The sequence below is a fragment of the Tamandua tetradactyla genome, chromosome X (assembly GCF_023851605.1).
Source record: "Tamandua tetradactyla isolate mTamTet1 chromosome X, mTamTet1.pri, whole genome shotgun sequence".
Taxonomy (NCBI): Eukaryota; Metazoa; Chordata; class Mammalia; order Pilosa; family Myrmecophagidae; genus Tamandua; species Tamandua tetradactyla.
The window spans coordinates 33,209,812-33,235,128 of NC_135353.1; the positions used below are offsets into that span (position 1 = coordinate 33,209,812).

General features: G+C 39.1%; 1 protein-coding gene across 13 annotated transcripts in view; it reads right to left on the reverse strand.

The window, feature by feature from the left end:
• Window positions 1-25,317, reverse strand: part of SLC25A14 (solute carrier family 25 member 14) — a 132,187-nt gene that overhangs the window by 43,780 nt on the left and 63,090 nt on the right. For 4 of the 13 annotated variants that reach the window (XM_077145897.1, XM_077145895.1, XM_077145901.1 and 1 more), the window contains 3 exons: window positions 18,963-19,009; window positions 17,736-17,925; window positions 16,755-16,872 (listed from right to left, as the gene is read on the reverse strand). Coding sequence is in view for 4 of the 13 variants with exons in the window: in XM_077145891.1 (XP_077002006.1) it covers window positions 796-978 (183 nt within the window). In the remaining 9 variants the exon portion in view is untranslated. Of the gene's footprint in view, window positions 1-418; window positions 665-795; window positions 1,215-16,754; window positions 16,873-17,735; window positions 17,926-18,962; window positions 19,483-25,317 lie in introns of those variants that run through there. The other 9 variants (XM_077145899.1, XM_077145898.1, XM_077145903.1 and 6 more) reach the window with 8 other exon arrangements.

Below are 25,317 nucleotides of genomic sequence, written 5' to 3' on the forward strand. Positions count from 1 at the left end.
TAATAGGGCTGTAGCAAGCACAGTGGATTACAAACGGGGGAGGCAGGCAGACTAGAATGGTGTGAAATAAAGCACACGAAGATGTTTGTTGGCAGTGAGATTAGAGGAAAACTTCTCAAATGGAGACACAAAGGAATTTGATGATGCAGGGAATGAAGGGAGAGAAGAGTTCACGATGACTCTAGACATTCCTAGCCTGGAAAAACCCAAGGAATCACCGACAGAAAACTATAAATGCCCCTGCTGTTACCTTGTCTGAGCAATTAATCCAATTTGATAATGGTTGTCATCCCGATTAACTAACTGAACTGCATTTTAATAGATGCCTTAACCTCAAAGAGTGGCAGGAGGTAGAAACTGAAGGGGGACATCTTTCAATAGCATTCCTCACACTAATACAATGGAGGTGTTTGCTTACTCCGCTTACAATCACGGCCGCCGTTGCAAACTTCACCCTTAGAAAAATTAGGATTATTCCGGGAAAGATACCCATTCACCCTCTGGGTAGCAGGATCTTGCCAGTTCCTCAGCTGTCAGAACGAGCTCCCGGAGAGAAGGGAGGCGCCTGAAGGAGGCGGCCTCCCGGGGGGTCGAGGAAGCAGGGTTCAATCGAAGAGGTAAAACCACCGACTCCAGGAGAGTGAAAGACAGGGAAGGGACTCAGCTGAGGGGAGAGAGAGACCAGAGGACCGTTAAGCCCCTCCCAGGCCGGGAACCAAGCCAGCCCGGCCCCGCGCGGCCTGGCGCGGCCCAGCCCCGCTCCCCAGCCTGGAAGTCCAGGAGCACCCCCCTCACCTGCTCGGGCTCATCGGACGACTGGGAAACCAAGGCTCCCCCAGACGGAAATGCCACCGCAAAGCCAACCCGGAAGCATTGAGGCCGACGGAAGTAACCACGGCGTCGCCCTGGCAACGCTGGCGCAGACATTCCAACTCGGCCTCCTCCACGCCAAAAAAGAAGGCGCGAAACAAGAAGCATTGACCCGGGGTCTAAGGAGGGGAGTAGGGCAGGCTAATGGTGCCAGGGCCAGAGTGGGCAGCCTCACTTTGCAGAAGTGTAGGTGGAGGGAGCTAAGGCGGGAGGGTTTGGCGGCTTCTGCAGTTAACGCGCTCGCCAGTGGAGGGAACAGGGATCATCTGGTGACCGCGTTTCCCACCAACCCCCAGCGTATTAGGACTAGGGAAGGCGTGGCAGAGCGAGGGGGAAAAGGCAAGAGGGACGGAGGAAGAGAAGAGGGGATAGCGGATCAAATTTTCAGTGACCCCTCATGTAAACTATGAACTATAGTTTATAGTAATTATAATAATATTGTTACAACAGTTGTAACAAAGGCACCCACTAATGTAAATGTTAATAGGGAAAAGTGTATGGTGGGGTGGGGGTGTGAGTACAGAAACTGTATTTTCTGCACGACTTTTCTGTAAACCTACGACTTCTCTAATAAAAACATAAATTTATGAAGAGGGGGGATAGCCGGGACACGCGGATTGATGGGGCGGGGCGACATGTGCGGGGCAAGGCGCCCAGAGTACTAAAAAGGAGGGGAAACGAGGCAGGGGGCGGGGCAACGGGCCTAAAACAAAAGTGGGGAAATGAGGAAAAGGGGGAAGCGGGAAAGAAAATACAGATCGATGAAGCAAATAAACCTCAGCGCCTACTGGGCATCACACTCGTCAACGACTGAAGATTTAGACTGAGGTCCTGTACTTGAAGCTCACAGTTTAGTCCGAAGTTTCAGCTGTGAAAGATCAAGCTGGAAACGGAAAAAGGGGCAAGACAAAATTAAATGAGGAAGAAACTGAAGAAGAGAAACGCCACAGACACAGGTGCAAGTTCATTCGCATCTCACGATCTGCAAGAAAATAACGAGAGGGCCTATGACCTGCTTCTGGCTCTATCCCCCACCCACACCAGGTGGCCAGAAGGATTCACCACAAACCCCTTTGGGTGATTCCTTGAGCCTCTCAGTTAAATCCTGGTTTAGGCCTCTCGGAAGGTCTGTAATCACAGGGGAGTACGTAATAATAGTTAGGGTTCATATGTTGAGTATAAATGCAAAGTAAGTTAGAGGTTACCGCGTGAGTAAAACAAAGGAAAGTACATTTTATTTGTTGAATAAATAAATGTTTGGAATACCTTTGCTGCAAACAGATCTTTCTCATTTTATTTCACATCTTGGTTTATTTTACTGCTATTGAGAAGTTTCATCAAGAAGCAAACACAATAATATTAGTTGATATTAGGAAATACTTAACATGCACCAAGGGTGGTGCCAAGAGCTTTATGTGCTTACATCTACCGTATAAAATAGGTACTATTATTTCCCCCTTTTGACAGATGAGAAAACAGAGGTCGTAAGAGCTTAAGAGAATACTTAGGGAGTGGCAGAGCTAGGATTCAAACTCAAGTCTGGGCCATGCTCTTCAACACTGTTATACTGCCTCTCAATTTTAATAATACCCTTGTTAACTTCAGAAACTTCCTTATTAAAAATAAAGGTAACATAAGAAACATTTGCAGGCATTCCAAAATGTGAATTCCCTTTAATTCACATCTCAGCGAAACACATTCTTCTGGCCAGGCAAGGAGAGTTGTAGCTCAGAGGTTGTCTTATTTGGAAGGACTACACTGTCTCCGATGACATGGATTTTATGACCAGCGGTGGCCTGGACATGACCCCCACATCCAAGTCACTAAACCTGGTAGAATTATGGTCCTCCCCTTGAGCAAATCATCACTATTTTAGTTTTTCTACAGGACTGTGCATGTCAAAACTACAACATAAAAAATCTAATTCTTATAATCAAAGTGGTCATGTGCCTTTTATTCACCTTCTATTTGTAGTCTCTATCACAGAGACCAGTATTTGAAGATACTCTTTTTTTTTCTTCAGAGAATGTATGGAATTTACAGAACAGTCATGCATAAAATACACGGTTCCTATATATCATCCTATTATTAACACCTTGCACTGGTGTAGTACATTTGTTACAACTAATAAAAGTACATTTTTATATAACTGTACAATTAACTAAAGTCCATGACGTAATTTAGGGTTCACTGGTTTTATACTGTGGTTCCATGAATTAAAAAAAAAAATTTATTCTGTTACCATATATACAATTTAACATTCCCCTTTTAACCATATTCAGATATGTATTTCAATGCTTGTTAATTGCATTTAAAATGTCGTGCCACCATCGCCACCATTTATTACCAAAATTTTTCCAGTGCTCCAAGTAGAAACTTTGTACATACTAAGCCTTAGCTCCCTATTCCTAACTCCCACCCTGTTCCCCCTTGTAACCTATTTTCTAGATTCTGACACTGAGTTCAATTTTTCTAATTATATCATAATTATATCATACAATATTTGTCCTTTTATGTCTGGCTTATTTCATTCAACATTATATCTTCAAGGTTTATCCATGTTGTCACATGCGTCCGGACTTCACTTGTTTTTTTTTTAACCACCAAAAATGGATATCTTAGCTTAACCATAGGCATATTTAAATAAAGTATCCATATAATTGTTGTAAAACCTATCTTTGTGCAGTAAGTTTCATAAACCAAGTTAAAATTAAGGCAACAAGGGAAAAAAACTACAAATTCAGATAGCAAAAAATTACTTAAATTCTAAGTATTAAAAAAACTTAAATTCTAAGTATTAAACACTAACTTAGATAACCATTTGATCAGCTGTCAAAAGTGAATGTTCTCAAAATATCAAGTAGAAAGTTCTTACAAATATCTGCATTGCTATAGTAATGACCTATGTTACTAAATATTGTCCTGATTTTAGGAAAATATGAAGATACTAATATTTTTACAATTAACATACGGAAATCTTAACCACCTAAAATGGATATCTTAGTTAGCTTATCCATAGGCATATTAAAAAAAATCTAAGTAGTCATGTAAAGCCTGTTTGTACAGTATGTTTCATAAACCAATTTAAAATTAAAGCAAGGAAGGAAAAAATCTACAGATACAGACATCAGAGTTTCTTATATTCTAAATATAAACATTATCTTAAATTCCATTTGATAAACTCAAAACTGTGTGCATTCTCAAAATATGAAGTAAAAAGTTATTACAAATATCAACTTTGCTATAGTAGTGAGCTATGTTACTAAATATTTTCAAATTTTTGATGTCAGGAATTTATTTTATCTAATATTACTATAACTGCCTATAATTTTAACCTGTTTTTGCTATAAAATACAACATACATATACAAAGAAAAGAATGAAAAAAAGCAATAATTTTCAAAGCACACTTCAACAAGCAGCTACAGAACAGTTCCCAGAGTTTGTCATGGGCTACCATGCCCTCATCTCAGATTTTTCCTTCTAGCTGCTCCAAAACACTGGCGGTTTTTATCAAAGTTATAATAATGGAATCATACAGTATCTGTCCTTTTGTGTCTGACTTATTTCACTCACATTATGTTCTCAAGTTTCATCCATGTTGTCACATGTATTCAGACATCATTTTGTCTAAATGCTGCATAATATTTCATCGTATCTATATACCACATTTTGTTTATCCACTCATCTGTTGATGGGCACCTGGATTGTTTCCACCTCTTGACAATTGTGAATAGTGCTGCTATGAACATCAGTGTGCAAATGTCTGTTTGTGTCACTGCCGTCAACTCTTCTGGGCATATACTGAGTATTGGTATTGCCGGGTCATAGGGCAACTCAATATTTAGTTTTCTGAGGAATCGCCAAACTGACTTCCACAGCAGTTGAAACATTTTACTTCCCACCATCAGTAAATAAGTGTTCCAGTTTCTCTGGATCCTCTCCAACACTTATAGTTTCCTGTTTGTTTAATAGCAGCCATTCTTATAGGTGTGAGATGATATCTCATTGCCTTAATTTGCATTTCCCTTATAGCCAATGAAGATGAGCAGGTCTTCATGTGCTTTTTAGCCATCTGTATTTGCTCTTCAGAAAAGTGCCTGTTCATTTCCTCTGCCCATTTTATAACTGGGTTGCTTGTTCTTTTCTTATTGAGCTGTATAATTTCTTTAAGTACACAGCATATCAAGACTTTATCTGATATGTGGTTTCCAAATAATTTCTCCCATTGAGTTGGCTGCCTCTTCACCTTTTTAACAAAGTCCTTTGAGGCACAGAAGCTCTTGATCTTAAGGAGTTCCCATTTGTCTTTTTTCTTTCACAGCTTGTGCTTTAGGTATAAAATTTAAGAAACTGCCTCCTATTACTAGATCTTGAATATGTTTCCTTACATTTTTGTCTAGAAGTTCTATGGTACTGGCTCTCACATTTAAGTCTTTGATCGATTTTGAATTAGTTTTTGTATAGGGTGTAAGGTAGGGGTCCTCTTTCATTCTTGTGGCTATTGATATCCAGTTCTCCCATACCCATTTATTGAAAAGACTATTCTGTCCCAGTTCAGTGGATTTGGAGGCCTTTTCGAAGATCAAATGTCCATAAATTTGGTGGTCAATCTCTGTACCCTGTATTCTATTTCACTGGTCAGTCCTTCTGTCTTTGTGCCACTACCATGCTGTTTTGACCACTGTGGCTTTTATAATAAGCTTTAAAGGGACTTCATTCCTTTTTTATGGCTGAATAATATTTCATTGTATGTATATAACACATTTTGATTCTCCATTCATTGGTTGATGGACATGGGTTGCTTCCATCCTTTGGCAACTGTTAATAATGCTGCTATGAATATCGGTGCGCAAATATCTGTTCAAGTACCTGCTTTCAATTCTTTGGGGTTTATACCTAGTAGTGGGAATGCTGGCTCATATGGTAATTCTATATGTAACTTTCTGTGAAACTGTCAAACTGTCTTCCACAGCAGCTGCACCATTTCACATTCCCACCAGCAATAAATGAGTATTCCTATTTCTCCACATCCTCTCCAACACTTGTATTTTTCGCTTTTTAATAGTGCCCATTCTAGTGGGTGTGAGATGGTATTTCATTGTGGTTTTGATTTGCATTTCCCAGTAGCTAATTGTGTTAGTTAGTAAGCTGGCAGATTGCAATACACCAGAACTGGAATGGCTTTTAAAAAGGGGAATTTAATAAATTACAAGTTTACAGTTCTAATCCTATGGAAATATTAAAACTAGGGCATCCAGGAAAATTCAACAAAGGTCCATGGGTCAGGAACACCTCTGTCAGCTGGGAAGGCTGGTCCCTTGCTCCTGGGCTCCCTTGCTTTCAGCCTCTGTTCCTGTGGGGGATCCGCACTTTGCCTTTCCAAGGCTGGCTTTCATCTCTTGGCTTCCCTTGGCTCTCTCCAGGTTCTGGCTTGCTTAACAGCTCACATTTACATCGGCTGGACTCCAAGCATCTCCAAACATCCATGTCTCTGTTCACCAAGTGCTGGTATTTTTATCAGCTCTGCTCTAAAGTTTCAGTTGGCTCTGTCATTTCTGCTCTCTCAGCTCTGAGGCTTCTGTCGTTTCTGAGCTTTCTCTAAAACATTTCTTCTTCTAAAGGATTCCAGTAAACTAATCAAGACACACCTGGAATGGGTGGAGTCACAACTCCACCTAATCAAAGGTCACACCCACAACTGGGCAAGTCACATCTCTGTGGAGATAATCTAATCAAAAGCATCTACATAGAATATTGTATCAGGATTAAAAGAAACGGTTGCTCTCACAAAATCAGATCAGGATTAAATATGGCTTTTCTACGGTACATAATACTTTCAAACCGGCATACTAATAATGTTGAGCATCTTTTCACATGCTTTTTGGCCATTTGATATCTTCTTTGTAGAAATATCTATTAAACTCTTTTGCCCATTTTTAAATTGGGTTCTTTGTCTTTTGCTATTGAGTTGAAGGATTTCTTTATATATTCTGGACATTAAATCCTTATCAGATAAATGGTTTTCAAATATTTCCTCGCATCGTGTAGGCTGTCATTTTACTTTCATAATAATGTTCTTTTAGGCACAAAAGGTTTTAATTTTAATGAGGTTCTATTTATCTATTTTTTTCTTTTGGTGCTTGTGCTTTGGGTGTAAAGGCTAAGGAACCACTGCCTAACACAAGATCCTAAATATGATTCCTTATGTTTTCTTCTTGGCCTCTGATAGTTCTGGTCTCATACGTAGGTCTTTCATCCATTTTGAGTTAATTTTTGTATTTGGTGTGAGGTAGGGTCCACCTTCATTCTTCTGCAGATGTAGATCCAGTTTTCCCAGTACCCCTTTCTGAAGAGATATTCTTTCCCAATTGAGTAGTCGTTACTGTCTTTACAAAAATCAGTTGGCCAGGAGGAGACTTCCAGGAACATGGCTAAATAGAGTAACTCAAGATTAGCTCTGCTCCACGAAAAAGTTAGAGAAGGGACAGGAGGGCGACTGAGGCGGCAATTCAGGAGTGCGGCTGACCTGGGAGTGCCTTCTGCACCACATGTGGCAGCCCTGGTTGCAGAGGCCAAGGAACTGAGAGGCAGAAAGCTGAACCCTGGCGTGGAGGCACGGAGTGGTGGAGCCCACAGGAGTGCACAGACGGGTACACGGGACTAGGAAGTAAACCAGGCTGCTTTCCTTGGGCACACTACCCTCAACAATGCAGCCCTGTGACCGGTGACTCACACCACACCCCAAGCACCTGAACCTCACCTGCTCCCATTCCACATGCTCCAGGTGCCTCCACCCCACTAGTCGCCAGGTCACGTACCTGCCCCACACCCCCACCCCAAGTGCAGCCCAACCCACCACTCCTGCACCCCTCCCAAGCACTACCTCCCCATCCCTGTTCCTTGCAGGCTGTTGCCAGAGCATAAAGGCTGCGGGCACTAACCTCCATACCTAGGCTACTGCTGCCCCCCTAACCATAGTGTCACACAGCCTCACCCGCCACCCCACCCCACCCCGCTCCTCGCCAGATCTGCGCATCAGTTTACAGCGCTCCTAAGATCACGCATGCACACGGGCCCCCAATCATGTCATTCAGCTCTGGGAAACACACTTTACTGGAGTCTTGGAACCACGCATGCGCATGGCCCTCACCCACACTTGCCAGCTCTGAGAAAGTGCTGATCTGCGCAGCCGGGTCACATCTGCCCCCAGCCCACAAAGGCATAACGCCAACCTGCTGCCACAGCTCTATGCATGAGTACAAATGGCGCTGTGCCTTAGACCAGCGCACACTAGGGTTACACCCCCCAGACCGGTGCACCTACACAGCTACATCCTCCCTGGCCGCTGGGCACCCTTGTTCACAAGCGTCAGCATAACATCCCCAATCTGTGCCTACACCTGTCCTGAAACACATCACCGCACTGAGTACCCCACCCTGTACCCTGATCTGTGCTGCACAACCATCCTGCAAACACAAGGCCTTAGACTACTGAAAGAAATCAACTCCCAAAGTAAATCAATCAAGATATTTACACGCCATGAAGACAGCAGACGATCACTAAGCATATCACAATGCACACAGACATAACCCTACCTAATGACCAAATTAAAACACCAGAGGAGACCCAGACAAACAAAATAAAAAAGACAAGATGGAATCAAGAAACGCCTTTTCAGTAATAATTTTGAATATTAATGGACTAAATTTCCCAATTAAAAGACACAGATTGGCAAAATGGATTAAGAAACATAATCCAGCTATGTGCTGCTTGCAAGAGACTCATCTTAGACACAAGGATACAAATAGATTGAAAGTGAAAATATGGAAAAAGACTTTCCATGCAAGTTGTAACCATAAAAAAGCAGGAGTAGCTATCTTAATATCAGAGAAAATAGACTTTAAATGTAAAGACATCATAAGAGACAAAGAAGGACACTATATACTAATTAAAGGGTCAATTCATGAAGAAGATAAAACAATCATAAATGCTTATGCTCCCAATCAAGGAGCTCCAGAGCACATGAGACAGACATTGGCAAAACTGAAGGGAGGGATAGATGTTTCAACAATAATAGTAGGAGACCTCAATATACCACTCCCCTCTATAGATAGAACAATCGACAGAAGATCAACAAGGAAAACAGAGAAGTTAAACAACTTGATAAATGAATTAGACCTAAAAGACATATATAGGTCATTGCACCCCCCAAAAAAGCACAAGGATATACATTCTTCTCTAGTGCTCATAGAGAATTCTCCAGGATAGATCATATGCTGGGGCACAACACAGGTCTTTATAAATTTTAAAACATTGAAATTATTCAAAGCACTTTCTCTGATCACAATGGGATGAAGCTGGATCTCATTAACCACCAAAGAATAAGAACAGTCATAAATATATGGAGATTACATAACACACTCTTAAACAATCAGTGGGTCAAAGAAGAAATTGCTAGAGAAATCAATAGCTGTCTGGAGATGAATGAAAATGAGAATACAACTTATCAGAACTTACGGGATGTGGCAAAGGCTGTGCTGAAAGGGAAATTTATTGCCCTAAATGCCTATATTAAAAAACAAGAAAGAGCAAAAATAGAGGACTTAACTGCTCACCTGGAGGAACTTGAGAAAAAACAGCAAACTAACCCCAAAGCAAATAGGAGAAGAGAAATAAAGATTAAAGCAGAAATAAATGAATGGGAGAACAAAAGAACAATAGAAAGAATCAATAAAACCAGAAGTTGGTTCTTTGAGAAAATCAATTAAAATTGTTGGGCCACTAGCAAGACTGACAAAGAAAAAAAGAGAGAGGATGCAAATAAACAAAATCAGAACTGAGAAGGGGTGCATTACCACAGATCCTGAAGAAATAAAAGAAATCATAAGAGGATACTATGAACAACTATATGCCAACAAACTAGACAACTTAGATGAAATGGACAAACTCCTGGTGACACACAGACAAGCTACACTGACTCAGGAAGAAAACAGAAGAGCTCAACAAACCAATCACAAGTAAAGAGATTCAATCAGTCATCAAAAACCTTCCTACAAAGAAAAGCCCAAGGCCAGATGGCTTCACAGAGGAATTTTATCAAACATTCCAAAAAGAACTAACACCAATCCTGCTCAAATTTTCCAAAAAACTGAGGAAAAAGGAAGTCTACCTAACTCATTTTATGAAGCTAATATCATTTTTTAACTTTTTTTATTGTATAGTATAACATATATACAAAGCAAAGAAAGAAAAAAGCAATAGTTTTCAAAGCACTCTTCAACAAGTAGTCACAGGACAGATCCCATGTTTGTCATGGGATACCACATGATCTTCTCATATCTTTCCTTCTACCTGCTCCAGGATATAGGAGGCTAGAGGGCTTAAGTATTTTTTTATCATCACAATCGACTTTTTTTCCTTCTTTTTTTCTGAAAAATAACATACATACAAAAAAGCTATACATTTCAAAGCATAGCACCACAATTAGTTGTAGAATATATTTCAGAGTTTGACATGGGTTACAATTTCACTATTTTAGGTTTTTACTTCTAGCTGCCCTAAACTACTGGAGACTAAAAGAGTTATCAATTCAATGATTCAGCATTCATATTCATTTGTTAAATCCTATCTTCTGTATAACTCCAACATCACCTTTAATCTTTCCATCCCTCTCTTTAGGGGTGTTTGGGCTGTGGCGATTCGAAATTTTTCATATTGGAAGGGTCTATCACTAATATGGGGCAGGCAGATGAAACTATCTGATGTTCTGTAGAGGCTGGGCTAGGTTTCAGAACTTATCTGGACCAGGGACACATCTGGAGGTTGTAGGTTTCTGGCAAGTTACTCTAGTGCCTGGAACCCTGGTGGAATCTTATAAATTGCCCTAGGTGTTCTTTAGGATCGGCTGAAATGGTCCTGGTTGGGGGTTGGCAGGTTAGGATAGGTAGCAAGGTCTAACTGAAGCTTGCATAAGAGCAACCTCCAGAGTAGCCTCTCAACTCTATATGAACTCTCTCTGCCACTGATACTTGATTAATTACACTTATTTCCCCCCTTTTGGTCAGGATGGAATTGTTAATTCCATGGTGCCAGGTCTGGATTCACCCCTGGGAGTAATCTCCCACGTCACCAGTGAGACTTTCACCCCTGGATGTCATGCCCCACGTAGGACGGAGGGCAATGATTTCACCTGCAGAGTTGGGCTTACAGAGACTGAGGCCACATCTGAGCAACAACTGAGGTCCTCCAGAAGTAACTCTTAGGCATGCCTATAGGTAATCTAAGCTTCTCTGCTACCTACATAAGCTTCACAAGAATAAGCCTCCTGATCGAGGGCATGGCCTATTGATTTGGGTGTCCCTAAAGTTTGACATAGTATCAGGGGATTCCCTGATGGTAAGGTTTAATAGTTCCATACTCTTTCTCCCATCCCTCAGGGGACTTGGCCAATACTTTTTGTTTATCTGCTTAATATACTCTAGGATGTATCCAGGCATTACAATAATGTACACAGGATTAAAGGACCTCTTTCTTATTCTGTGCTCCTTGTGTTTCAATTGTTCAAATGAGCTATACAGATAGGTTGAATTAGATTTTGCACTACAGAAAATTTCAGTTTCAGACCAAATAAACCTTTTTTCCATTGGTCTCAAAGAGTATATGTGGTTCTAAAATACAGACACCGTCTTCCTTACCCTTATGTTCTGAATTACTTTAACCCCAACCTGTTTGGCTTCATTCTTATCTCTAAATATCAGGTTATACATATATAAAACAGCCTCTCAAAATCCAGAAATAATAGCCACCTCTCTGGTCCTTATGTGTCTGCACTAAAAGCTTACAATCTAGGCCCCTGTTTTCTTATAAGCATTTTCTAAAGGTGACCATACCATTCTTGTCACAATAAAAAAAAGTTAAAAGAAAATCAGTTGGCCATAGGAGCCCCCAATCTTGGAGTTTGCCCCTATGAAACTTATTCCTTCAAAGGATATGCCAAGTATACTTAAAAGTAGGCCTAAGAGTCATCCCCAGAGATCCTCTTTTGTGCTCAGATGTGGCCTCTTTCTCTCTCAGCCCACACAGAAAACAAACTCACTGCCCTCCCCCCTCTACATGGGACATGACTCCCAGGGACGTAAACCTCCTTGGCAACGTGAGACAGAAATCCTGGAATGAGCTGGGATTCAGCATCAAGGGATTGAGAAAACCTTCTTGACCAAAAGGGAAAAGAGAAATGAGACAAGATAAAGTGTCAGTGGCTGAGAGATTTCAAACAGAGTTGAGAGGTTAACCTGGAGGTTGTTTTATACATTATATAGATATCCCCTTTTTAGTTTATGGTGTATTAAAGTGGCTAGAGGGAAGTACCTGAAACTGTAGAACTGTGTTCCAGTAGCCATGTTTCTTGAAGATGATTGTATAATGATATAGATTTCGCAATGTGGCTGTGTGATTGTGTTAACCTTGTGTCTGATGCTCCTTTTATCTACGATATGGACAGATGAGTAAAAATTATGGATAAGAAAATAAACAAATAATGGGGAACAAAGGTTAAAATAAATTGAGTAGGTTGAAATACTAGTGCTCAATGAAAGGGAGGGGTATGGGGTATGGCATGTATGAGCTTTTTCTTTTTTCTTTTTTATTTCTTTTGCTGGAAAAGATGCAAATGTTCTAAAAACTGATCATGGTGATGAATACACAACTATGTGATATCGTGAGTCACTGATTGTAACTATGTCAAGAATGTTTGTATATCAGGAGTGGATGTTTGTTTGCTCTTTACAATAAAAATATTTTTAAAAAATCAGTTGGCCATAAATATGAGGATAGAATTCTCAAATCGATTCTCATCGGTCTATATATCTGTCCTTGTGCCAGTATCGTGCTATTTAGATTACTGTGGCTTTGTAATAAGTTTTAATATAGGGAAGAGTGAGTCATCCAATTTCAGTCTTCTTTTTCAAGCTGGCTTTGCTATTCGGGGCCCCTTACCCTTCCATATAAATTTGATGATTGGCTTTTCCATTTCTGCAAAGAAGATAGGGATTGTGTTCAGTCCGTAAATCTTTTTGCGTAGAATTGACATCTAACAATATTTAGCCTTCCAGTCCATGAACATGGAATGTCTATCCATTTATTTAGGTCTTCTTTTATCTCTCTAAGCAATGTTTTGTAGTTTTCTGCATACAAGTCCTTTACATCCTTGGTTAGATTTATTCCCAGATATTTGATTATTTTAGTGGCTATTGTAAATGGAATTTTTTTTTTTAACATGGGTAGGCTCCAGGAACCGAACCCAGGTCTCCGGCACTGCAGGCAAGGATTCTGTTACTGAGCCACCAGTGCACCACCCTGTAAATGGAATTTTATTTTTGATTTCTTTTTCTAGTTGTTCACTGCTAGTGTATAGAAACAATAGCCCCTCAGTTTTTGCTTATCGGGGAATGTCTTAATCTCTTGCTCATTTTTGAAAGAACGTCTTGCCAGATATAAAATTCTTGGTTGGCAGTTGTTTTCTTTCAGTACTTGAAGTATTTCAACTCATTGCCTTCTTGTTTCCATCATTTCTGATGAGAAATTGGCGCTTATCCAATTGGGACTTCCTTGTACATAACACTCTGCTTTTCTCCTGCATCTTTCAGAACTCTCTCCTTGTCCTTTGCATTTGAGAATTTGATCAGTACATGGTGGGACATATTCTTCTTCAAGTTTAACCTGTTTGGTGTTTTCTGGAATTCTTGGATGTGAATATTCACTTCTTTTGCTAAGTTTGGGAAGCTTGTCCTTATTTCTTTAAATATTCCTTCTGCCCCTTTCTCTCTTTTTTCTCCTCCTGGTGTCCCCACAATATGTACATTGGTATGTTATTTTCAGTTTTTCGAATTATTTCTTCTTTCTATTCTCGGCCTGATTCATTTCAATTGTCTTGTCTTCAAGTTCACTGTTGCTTTCTTCTGCCAGGTCCAAATTGCTTTTGAAACCCTCCTGGAAATTTTCCATTTTAGTTATATTGTGATCTTTTTTTTTTTTTTCAGGGAGGGGTGCATGCTCCAGGAATCTAACCCGGGTCTCCCGCATGGAAGACGAGCATTCTAACCACTGAACTACCTGTGCACCCAGTTATTGTGGTCTTGAACTCCAGTAGTTAGCACTGTTTGGGTTCCTTTTTGCAGTGTTTATCTCTCTCTCTCTCTCTCTTTTTTTTAAGAACTACCAAGAGAAAAGTTTAATACGATTGATTACATACAATTACAAGGTTGTGTAAGATAAAGTTAAAACACATTATTTCGACTGGGAAAAATAATTGTCATATATGATAGACAAAGAGGGTCACAGGTAATTCCAATCATGGAGCGTTTATCTCTTAACTGAGATTCTCATATTGTTCATTCATTGTTTTCCTGATATCCTTTAGTTCTTTCTCATCTCCTTGAGTATACTGAAGATCATTTTTTAAAAGTCTTTGTCCAGTATGTCTACAGTCTCTTCTTCTTCATTGATGTTTTCTCAATTTTTATCTTCTTCCTTTAGATAGGCCATCATTTCCTTTTTCTTTGTTTGTCTTGTATTCTTGTTGCACCCTATACAGTTTAATATTTTAAAATGTTATATCTGGAATTTATTCCCTGAGATTTATTTTCTTGATCGTCAGCCCTCCTATCAGAAAGTCCTGCCAAAGGCAAATGCAAAGTATAGAGTCCTTCCTGCTTTTTCTGATCCTGTGTCTTGTCCTGGGCTTGTGCTTGCTTGTAGTCTCAGGAGCTTCCCTGTTTATAGGAGTTTGAATACCCACTCTACTTTCCAGCAGACAGATCTTCTCCCACTCCAGGATGTTCCGCTGCGGGGCTTAAAGCAGGTAAGCCTTTGCACCAGGCCCACCCACCACAGCTGCTTTAGCTGTATCAAGGTGCTTTTGCCTGGAGAGGAAATTTTGGGAGTGGGGCACACTGGAGAGGAGTTTCCCAAGTCAGTCTTTCCCAGCTGGAAAAATGCCAGGGACCTACAAAGTGAGGGCTGGCTGCCCCCAAACTGCCCTGGAGAGAGGATGAGGGAAGAGACAGGAAGGATGGCAGGTGATTCTTCCACATCTCCTCAAAGCTGTACTTTTATGATCTGACGCCCGCCCAGCAAACGCAGCCCTTCAACTCTCCTCTGCAGCTCTGAGGAGGTATACTGTCATTAGGTCTCCACTGCCACCTTTGTACAGGGTGGGTTGGAATGATGGCCACCCTCAGAGCTGGGTCCCCAGTGAGCTGAAGTAGCTTATCAAAAGCTGTGATCAGCGACTGGTCTGTGCCTACCCTGAATCTTGGGAAGTAGATTTTTATATCAATTCTGGCACCAGCAAGCTATGCCAGGAGCCGGACCCCACTGCTGCCTGCCACAAAAGTAGGGACTGGTTGAATAGTAATTGTCACAGAAAGAATAATTTACTGGTATTTACCATAATTTACCAGCCTTTTCCTCCTGTTCTTCCCTGAATGCTGTTCTACTGGACTCCAGAATTTTGAAATAGTTGATTCAGACAGTTCCTGCCTGTTGTCCTGGTGAAAGGACTGATATCTGGAACTTCCCACTCAGCCATCTTCCCACAATCCTCCTCCTAATGCTACTCTGTCTTGTGTTATGCTCGAGTCCTTATCTCTCCAAAAGATGAGCTATTCAAGAGGATAGATACACTGAATCTTCCAATTGGAAAGCAATTTAGAGGTCACTGAAGCTAGTACAATAAACAATCCCTTCTATAATATTCATATTAGCCAGCTATCCAGTTTCTGCTTGAATATTTCCAGTGTAAGTATATTTCACGAGTCAGTCCATATTCTATTGGTTAATTCTGTTAGAAATTTCTCATTTATAATAAACCAAGATGTGCCTTCCACTTTCCACTCTCTCCAGAGAAACAGTTCTTTTCATAAGGAATGAAAAGAACACTGGACTTAGAGACTTAAAAAAAAAGTGGAGGTGAATTTACATAACATAAAATCAACCATTTTAAAGTGTACGATTCAGTGACATTGAGTACATTCACAATTTTCACAACCAACCCTTCTATCTAGCTCCCAAACATTTTCATTACCCCAAAGAAAACCCCATATCCATTAAGCAGTGCTCCCTATTCCACTCCCACCCCCCAGCCCCGGTCAACCCCAATCTGCATTGTCTCTATGAATTTATCTATTCTAAATATTACATATAAATGGAATCATACAATATGTGATCTTTTGTGACTGCCACCTTCTTTCACCAAGCATAAAGTTTTTATCCCCCTAAAAGTCAAAATTCCATTCCCAAGGATATATATATATTTATAATATAGATATATATATATGTAATCAAATAGGAAAGGATCTAGGGGAGGGCCAGGGGAGAGTGTGTGGTTTGAAGCTCACAATGGGCTTGAGCTGAGCCGGACCATATCTAAGAATCAGTTGCCAAAAATATAAAAAAGGAAAAGGAAAGAGAGCATAATGTTTTGGAGGCTCATCAAGTTATCGTATATATCAATACTTCATTCTTTTTATTACTGAATAATTTTCCATTGTATATATATACCACAATTTGATGATCATTCCCACTGATGGACATTTGGACTGCTTCTGCCTTTTGGCTATTGTAAATAGTGCCTCTATGAACATGCATATGCATGTATTTGAAGTACCAGTTTTCAATTATCTGGGTTGTATACCTAGTCATGGAATTGCAAGAAGACCTTTTGGAAACCAAACTCCAACTCTTCTAGCTGCGTGACTTTGGGAAGCTGAGTCTCTCCTTATCTTAAAACTAAATACAATAATGTTCCCAGCATAACTTCAGGCACTTAGCACAAACTCAGCAAATGTTAATTGCCTTCCTCTCTACTTCCAACCTTTAACTGACCTCCCATGTATCCTCCACTACCGCAGTTGCAGTTTCCTCTTCCACAAACTTGACATCCTCTCAATCAGTCTTCAGAGGGCAAGTTGTCCAGATCTCCCACCGTCCTAATTGCCAGTTCCTATAAGACAAATTGAAGTGCAATAGTAACTACTCTATTAGCACCGACTATTTGAGAAGGGGGTGAAGGTTGGGGGTGGGGGTGGGGGAGACACTGTCAGATGTCCAGGATTGGACATTAAATCTAAGATATGTTTGTATGTGTGCATGTGTATGTGTTTATTTAATCAAGAACCTTTTTATTTTCATTAAAAGGCAATATCAACAGGGTACAAGGGTTGTTCAGTGGTAGAATTCTTGCCTGCCATGCAAGACCTGGGTTCAGTTCCTGGCCCATGCACTTCCAAAAAAAAATTCAACAAATGGTGCAGCAATAATGGGATAGTCACATGGAAAAAGAATGAAATGTGACCCCCACCATACAGCATACAAGAAAAGGCAATATTAAGTGAGTGAAAAGGCAATTCCCAGTCTGGGAGAAGATATTTTTAATCCGTACACCCTATAAAATCTCATACCCAGTGTCTATAAAGAGCTACGTTTCACAAGACTGCAATCAAGGTTGCAAACATAGCTGGGATGTTTTTATCTTGATACTTGACTGGGGAAGAATCCATTTCCAAGCTCGCTCAGGTTGCTGCAGAATTCGTTTCTTTGCAGCTGTAGCATAAGGGCTTTAGTTTCTTGCTTGCTGTTGGCTAGAGGCTGCCCATGTGCTTCCTGCAGGCCAGCAGGAGAATAAGAGCCTAAGATGTGATTTTATCAACACAGAGTATAGCTGGACTATTATATCCTATGCTGAAGATGATATTTATTTTTCAAAATTATAACAGCTTTATACTTTGTAATGATTATTAAAAAATACATATGTATTATAAAACATTTAACTATACACAAAACCATAAAGAAGAAAGTAAAAATCACCTGAAACCCAAACATCCAAAGACTGCTACTCTAAACAGTCTGGAGAACTTCCTTCGAGTCCTCTCCCTGGGAACACATGCATGTTTATACTCTAAGTCTTGTGATGTGCGTTGTCTGGATCATATGCTCCTGGCTGGGGGCCACAAACTCCAGCCTCAGTACCCCCAGGTACCTCTAACTCACAATCCTCCTGCATTGGGAAACAAATTTTCTGATTTTGCTTTGATGACACGTAACATTTTCCCCTGACTTAAAAAGTTATTCATCTTTATAGAGGGAAAAGGAAAATAAAAAATAAATTAAAAACAAGACACAAAAGCACAATGGAAATTTTTTTAAAATGTTAACCACCATCCCCATTACACAATACCACTGTTCAGACTTTCAGTGTTTTATGTAATCTGTAGATGCTAACAAACATTGTCTTACCTCCTACCTACCCATAGACCTTCCTTCCTCATTCAGTTCCTCCGGCTGCTCCTGAAAACCAACCTCACTCTCTCCATTTATCCTTCCTGTCAGCTTCATGACCTACACATGTTACCCCCCAAAAATCCTCTTCTAACTCTGTGTCACCCTCTAGATAATATCCAATCTTCTTCCATCCATAACTACTTTTAAAGAATAATATAGCAGGGGTGCAAGGGTAGTTCAGTGGTAGAATTCTCGCCTGCCATTCAGGAGACCTGGGTTCGATTCCTAGTCCATGCACTTTCCAAAAACAAGCAAACAAACAAGAAAAACAAACAAAAATTAAACAAATGTGGCGGCAATAATGGGATACTATCTTTAAACACAAAAATCATGGTCATTGGGGTGGGATGCTTCCACCGAGAAGCATTCAAAAACCCATACTAACTGAGGGAACAATAGATTCACCTCTCTATCTAGTGCTGTTACCAACCAATATGCTTTCTGAGTAGATAATGGGGTTGGAAGTATTTTTACTATATTAGTTGTTTCTTTTTCATTTTTATAAAGTCACACAATTTGGTTAGGTAAATATGATATATGATATGACGACTGAAATATTATATATATATATATATATATATATATATATATATAATAATGCCATAACAGCATTACTTTTGGAACACTTTGCCATTATGGTGACTTATCCTTTGGCCCAGGTTTCCCAGCTGTGTGGTCTTGGATAAGGACCCAATCTCCTCCCTGCCCCTCAGTTTCCTCACCTGAGAAAACAAGGACCCTAATGGCACTTACCTTATGAAGCTACCAAGTATTCAAACGAGATGATCCACGTAAGAGGCCTGGAACAGAGGTGACACATCATAAGCACTCAATAAATGTCTATTATCAACAACCATGACTGACCCTTAGCCAACCCCTGGGAATTTAGCCCTCAGGGTATTCTTCTCTTCACTGATGGATTTTATTGTGCACACCTAGATCGGTGAACCATGCTGTACCAGTTCCTCAGGGCTGTTTTACCCAAACATCAAAATTGATGATGTGAACCTGGTTTCATTATCGGGGTCCTGAGTTTCAGCTGCCACTGACAGTTGTTAGCACAAGTGCATACGTCACCAGCCCCCCGTCTGAGCCTCAGTTCCTGAGACTCAAATTCGGTTCCCCTAGACAGAAAAATTGCACATATATCCCTGTAGTTAACTGCTAGAAGAAAACAAAAGGGAAATTAGAAAGTATTTTGAACTAAATAAAAATGAAAACACAACATAAAAGTGTGTGATGAACTCAAGCAATACGTAGATTAAGGAAGCATATAACACTAAATACATATATTAGAAAAGACAAAAGGCCCAAAGCAATGACTTCAGATTTGATCTCAAACTGTTTGATCACTCAAACAGATTACTCAAACAGAAAGAAATAACCTGAAGGGCCCAATAAAAGAAATTGAATTTGAATGTTTTCTCCCTGAGACTGGGAACAAAAGCAAGGATGTCCAACTTTCACTACTCTTATTTAATCTAGTACTGTAAGTTCCAGCCAGCGAAATAAGGTAAGAAAAGGAAAATAAAGGCAAAGAGATTGGAAAAGAGGAAATAAAGCTGCCCCAATTTGCAGATGGCATGATGATCTGCATTAAAAATCCCAAAGAATTTACCAAAAACAAAACAAACAAAACAAAAAGAACTTTCCATAGAGCAAATAACTGAGCTCAGCAAAGTTTCAGGATACAAGATTAACATGCAAAAATCAGCTGTATTTCTACATACTAGCAATGAACATATGGAAACCAAAATTTTAAATGCAATCCCATTTATAATTGCTCCAAAGAAAATGGAATACTTGTGTATAAATCTAACAAAACATGTACAGGACTTGAATGTAAAAAAAAAAAAAAACAAACTAAAAACTACTGATGAATGAAATCAAAGAAGACCCAAATAAATGGGGAAACACACTATGTTCATTAATTGGAAGATTCAACACAATAAAGATGTTAATTCTTCACAAATTGGCCTATAAGTCGAACACAGTTCCTATTAAAATCCTAGCAAGATTTTTTGTAGAAATAGGAAAGCCCCTTATTGGTAGTAAGATAAAAGGAATTCAATTTTAAATACACCACCCTACCATTTTTATGGCACATTTATAATTAAAGACCATATAATCATTGCATGTTTGTCAGCCTCCTTTCTATTAAGTATGAGTAACTGAAGCTATCTCCTTCTCCTCTACCAGTTGCCTAATTAGGAGGGCCTCTAAGTAAACCCAACACACTGTTGAGGAGCCCCTGGGGGTTACTCGTTTCTCAGTTTCAGAAACAGATATTAAATTTTAGTACTAGTCCGCCTTTTTTTAAAAGTCACCATAATGACAAGATTCAACATCCCTTCCTGTTGAAAACACTTCAAAAGATAGGAATACAAGGGAACTTCCTTAAAATGATAGAGGGAATATATGAAAAACCCACAGCTAATATCATCCTCAATGGGGAAAAATTGAAAACTTTCCCCCTAAGATCAGGAACAAGACAAGGATGTCCACTATCACCACTATTATTCAACATTGTGTTGGAGGTTCTAGCCAGAGCAATTAGACAAGAAAAAGAAATACAAGGCATCAAAATTGGAAAGGAAGAAGTAAAACTATCACTGTTTGCAGACGATATGATAACTATACGTCGAAAACCTGGAAAAATCCACAACAAAACTACTAGAGCTAATAAATGAGTACAGCAAAGTAGCAGGTTACAAGATCAACATTCAAAAATCTGTAGCATTTCTATACACTAGTAATGAACAAGCCGAGGGGGAAATCAAGAAACGAATCCCATTTACAATTGCAACTAAAAGAATAAAATACCTAGGAATAAATTTAACTAAAGAGACAAAAAACATATATAAAGAAAACTACAAAAAACTGCTAAAAGAAATCACAGAACACCTAAATAGATGGAAGGGCATACCATGTTCATGGATTGGAAGACTAAATATAATTAAGATGTCAATCCTACCTAAATTGATCTACAGATTCAATGCAATACCAATCAAAATCCCAACAACTTATTTTTCAGAAATAGAAAAACCAATAAGCAAATTTATCTGGAAGGGCAGGGTGCCCCGAATTGCTAAAAACATCTTGAGGAAAAAAAAACGAAGCTGGAGGTCTCACACTGCCAGACTTTAAGGCATATTATGAAGCCACAGTGGTCAAAACAGCATGGTATTGGCATAAAGATAGATATATCGACCAATGGAATTGAATCGAGTGCTCAGATATAGACCCTCTCATCTATGGACATTTGATCTTTGATAAGGCAGTCAAGCCAACTCACCTGGGACAGAACAGTCTCTTCAATAAATGGTGCCTAGAGAACTGGATATCCATATGCAAAAGAATGAAAGAAGACTCATATCTCACACCCTACACAAAAGTTAACTCAAAATGGATCAAAGATCTAAACATTAGGTCTAAGCCATAAAACAATTAGAGGAAAATGTAGGGAGATATCTTATGAATCTTAAATTGGAGGCAGTTTTATGGACCTTAAACCTAAAGCAAGAGCACTGAAGAAGGAAATAAATAAATGGAAACTCCTCAAAATTAAACACTTTTGTGCATCAAAGAACTTCATCAAGAAAGTAGAAAGACAGCCTACACAATGGGAGATAATATTTGGAAATGACATATCAGATAAAGGTCTAATATCCAGAATTTATAAAGAGATTGTTCAACTCAACAACAAAAAGACAGCCAACCCAATTACAAAATGGGAAAAAGACTTGAACAGGCACCTACCAGAAGAGGAAATACGGATGGCCAAGAGGCACATGAAGAGATGCTCAATGTCCCTGGCCATTAGAGAAATGCAAATCAAAACCACAAAGAGATATCATCTCACACCCACCAGAATGGCCATTATCAACAAAACAGAAAATGACAAGTGCTGGAGAGGATGTGGTGAAAGAGGCACACTTATCCACTGTTGGTGGGAATGTCAAATGGTGCAACCACTGTGGAAGGCAGTTTGGCGGTTCCTCAAAAAGTTGAATATAGAATTGCCATACGACCCAGCAATACCATTGCTAGGTATCTACTCAAAGGACTTAAGGGCAAAGACACAAACGGACATTTGCACACCAATGTTTATAGCAGCGTTATTTACAATTGCAAAGAGATGGAAACAGCCAAAATGTCCATCAACAGAAGAATGGCTAAACAAACTGTGGTATATACATACAATGGAATATTATGCAGCTTTAAGACAAGATAAACTTATGAAGCATGTAATAACATGGATGGACCTAGAGAACATTCTGCTGAGTGAGTCCAGCCAAAAACTAAAGGACAAATACTGTATGGTCCCACTGATGTGAACGGACATTCGAGAATAAACTTGGAATATGTCATTGGTAACAGAGTCCAGGAGGAGTTAGAAACAGGGTAAGATAATGGGTAATTGGAGCTGAAGGGATACAGACTGTGCAACAGGACTAGATACAAAAACTTAAAAATGGACAGCACAATAATACCTAAGTGTAAAGTAATCATGTTAAAACACTGAATGAAGCTGCATCTGAGCTATAGGTTTTTTTTGTTTTGTTTTGTTTGTTGTTTTTTTTTACTATTATTATTACTTTTATTTCTTTTCTCTATATTAACATTCTATATCTTTTTCTGTTGTGTTGCTAGTTCCTCTAAACCGATGTAAATGTACTAAGAAACGATGATCATGCATCTATGTGATGATGTTAAGAATTACTGATTGCATATGTAGAATGGTATGATTTCTAAATGTTGGGTTAATTTCTTTTTTTCTGTTAATTAATAAAAAAATAATAATAATAAATAATTTTAAAAAAGTCACCATAATGGCAAAGTGTTCCAAAAGTAATGCTGTTATGGCATTATTATATATATATATATATATATATATATATATATATATATATAATATTTCAGTCATCATATCATATATCATATTTACCTAACCAAATTGTGTGACTTTATAAAAATGAAAAAGAAGCAACTAATATAGTAAAAATACTTCCAACCCCATTATCTACTCAGAAAGCATATTGGTTGGTAACAGCACTAGATAGAAAGGTGAATCTATTGTTCCCTCAGTTAGTATGGGTTTTTGAATGCTTCTCAGTGGAAGTATCTCACCCCAATGACCATGATTTTTGTGTTTAAAGATAGTTTTCTTCTTACAACATAGCACTAAAACGCAAGACAGCAACTTTACAAACAATAGCCATCTGATTTAATATCAGAGGAAAATCCCACTCAGTTGGATTTAATATGAGGATTTTCAACAATAACAATTTGAGATCTTCACTTTCCACACTGCCTTCAGACGAGTATGCAGACACAAACCCCATTGATTTAGACTGCTCACTTAGATGTATAAAAATTCTGAATCCATTAAGCAAATTAGCAGAAAACAAAGTTTTCAAGGAGAATATTCTATGAGACTCTTAATGTTCCATAATACAACTGAAAAACCTGGAAGTAATAAAAAAGGGTCTTTGGGGGTGCAAGGGTAATTCAGTGGTAGAATCCTCGCCTACCATGTGGGAGACCTGGGTTCGATTCCTGGTCCGTGCACTTCCCAAAAAACAAACACATAAGCAAAACAAACAACAAAAATTCAACAAAATGGTGCTGCAATAAAAGGATACTCACATGGAAAAAGAATGAAATGTGACCCCGCCATTCAGCAGACAAAATAAATAGACAAATGAATGAATAAATAAGGTCTGACTTTTTTGTGAATACTCACTACATTAATAGGGAAGTTCTTTAGACTTAGTCTATTCACTTTTACTTTAGACATAAATCTTATGAGCTTTGGCTAATTTGCAAAAGGGGCGATTGTGTTTCTCAGCCCAGTGAAAACTTAGAAGCAACATATTAAAAATGGAAATAGTGTCTTCAACAAATAAATAATGCTGGGGAAACTGGACATTTATATGCAAAAGAATGACTCTGGACCCCTACCCAATATCCTATGCAAAAATTAACTCCAAAGGCATCAAAGTCCTAAATGTAAGACTTAACATTATAATATCCATAGAAGAAACCTATAAATTTTCATGAGCTTAGATTAGGCAATGGTTTCTTTATTTTTTAACCTTTTTTATTTTATAATATAACATATATACAAAACAAAGAAAGAAAAAAGTATGTTTTCAAAGCATTCTTCAAAAAGTAGTTACAGAACAGATGCGAGAGTTTGTCATAGGCTACCATACCATCCTCGCAGATTTTCCTTCTAGCTGCTCCAGAATATAGGAGGTGAGAAGGAATAAATATTTTCTTTATCATCATAATTGACTTTTTTTCTTTTTGAAAAATAACATACATACAAAAAAACAATAAATTTCAAAGCACAGCACCACAATTAGTTGTAGAACAGATTTCAGAGTTCGGTGTGGGTTACAATTCCACAATTTTAGGCTTTTACTTCTAGCTGCTCTAAGATACTGGAGACTAAAAGAAATGTCAATTAATGATTCATCAATCATATTCGTTTGTTAAACCTGACCTTCTCAGTATAACTCCACCATCACCTTTGATCTTTCTATCCCACTATTTAGGGGTATTTGGGCTATGGCCATTCTAACTTTTCATGTTGGAAGGGGCTGTCAATAATATAGCATAGGGAGATGGAACTAGCTGATGTTTTGGAGAGGCTGAGACCCTCTAGATTTCAGGACGTATCTCATCCAGTGACCCATTTGGGGGTTTCAGGTTTTGGAAAGTTACCCTAGTGCATGGAACCTCTGTACAATCTTATATATTGTCCTAGGTGCTTTTTGTTTTTTTTGTGGTTTTTTTGCATGGGCAGGCACCAGGAATCGAACCCAGGTCTCCCACATGGTAGGCGAGAACTCTGCCTGCTGAGCCACCATGGCCCGCCCTGCCCTAAGTGTTCTTTAGGATTGGCTGGAATGGTTTTGGTTGGGGTTTGGCAAGTTATGATAGATAGCAATGTGTAACTGAAGCTTGCATAAGAGTGACCTCCAGAGTAGCCTCTCAACTCTATTTGAACTCTCTCAGCCACTGATACTTTATTAGTTACACTTCTTTTCCCCCTTTTGGTCAGGATGGAATTGTTGATCCCACAGTGCCAGGTCTGGAT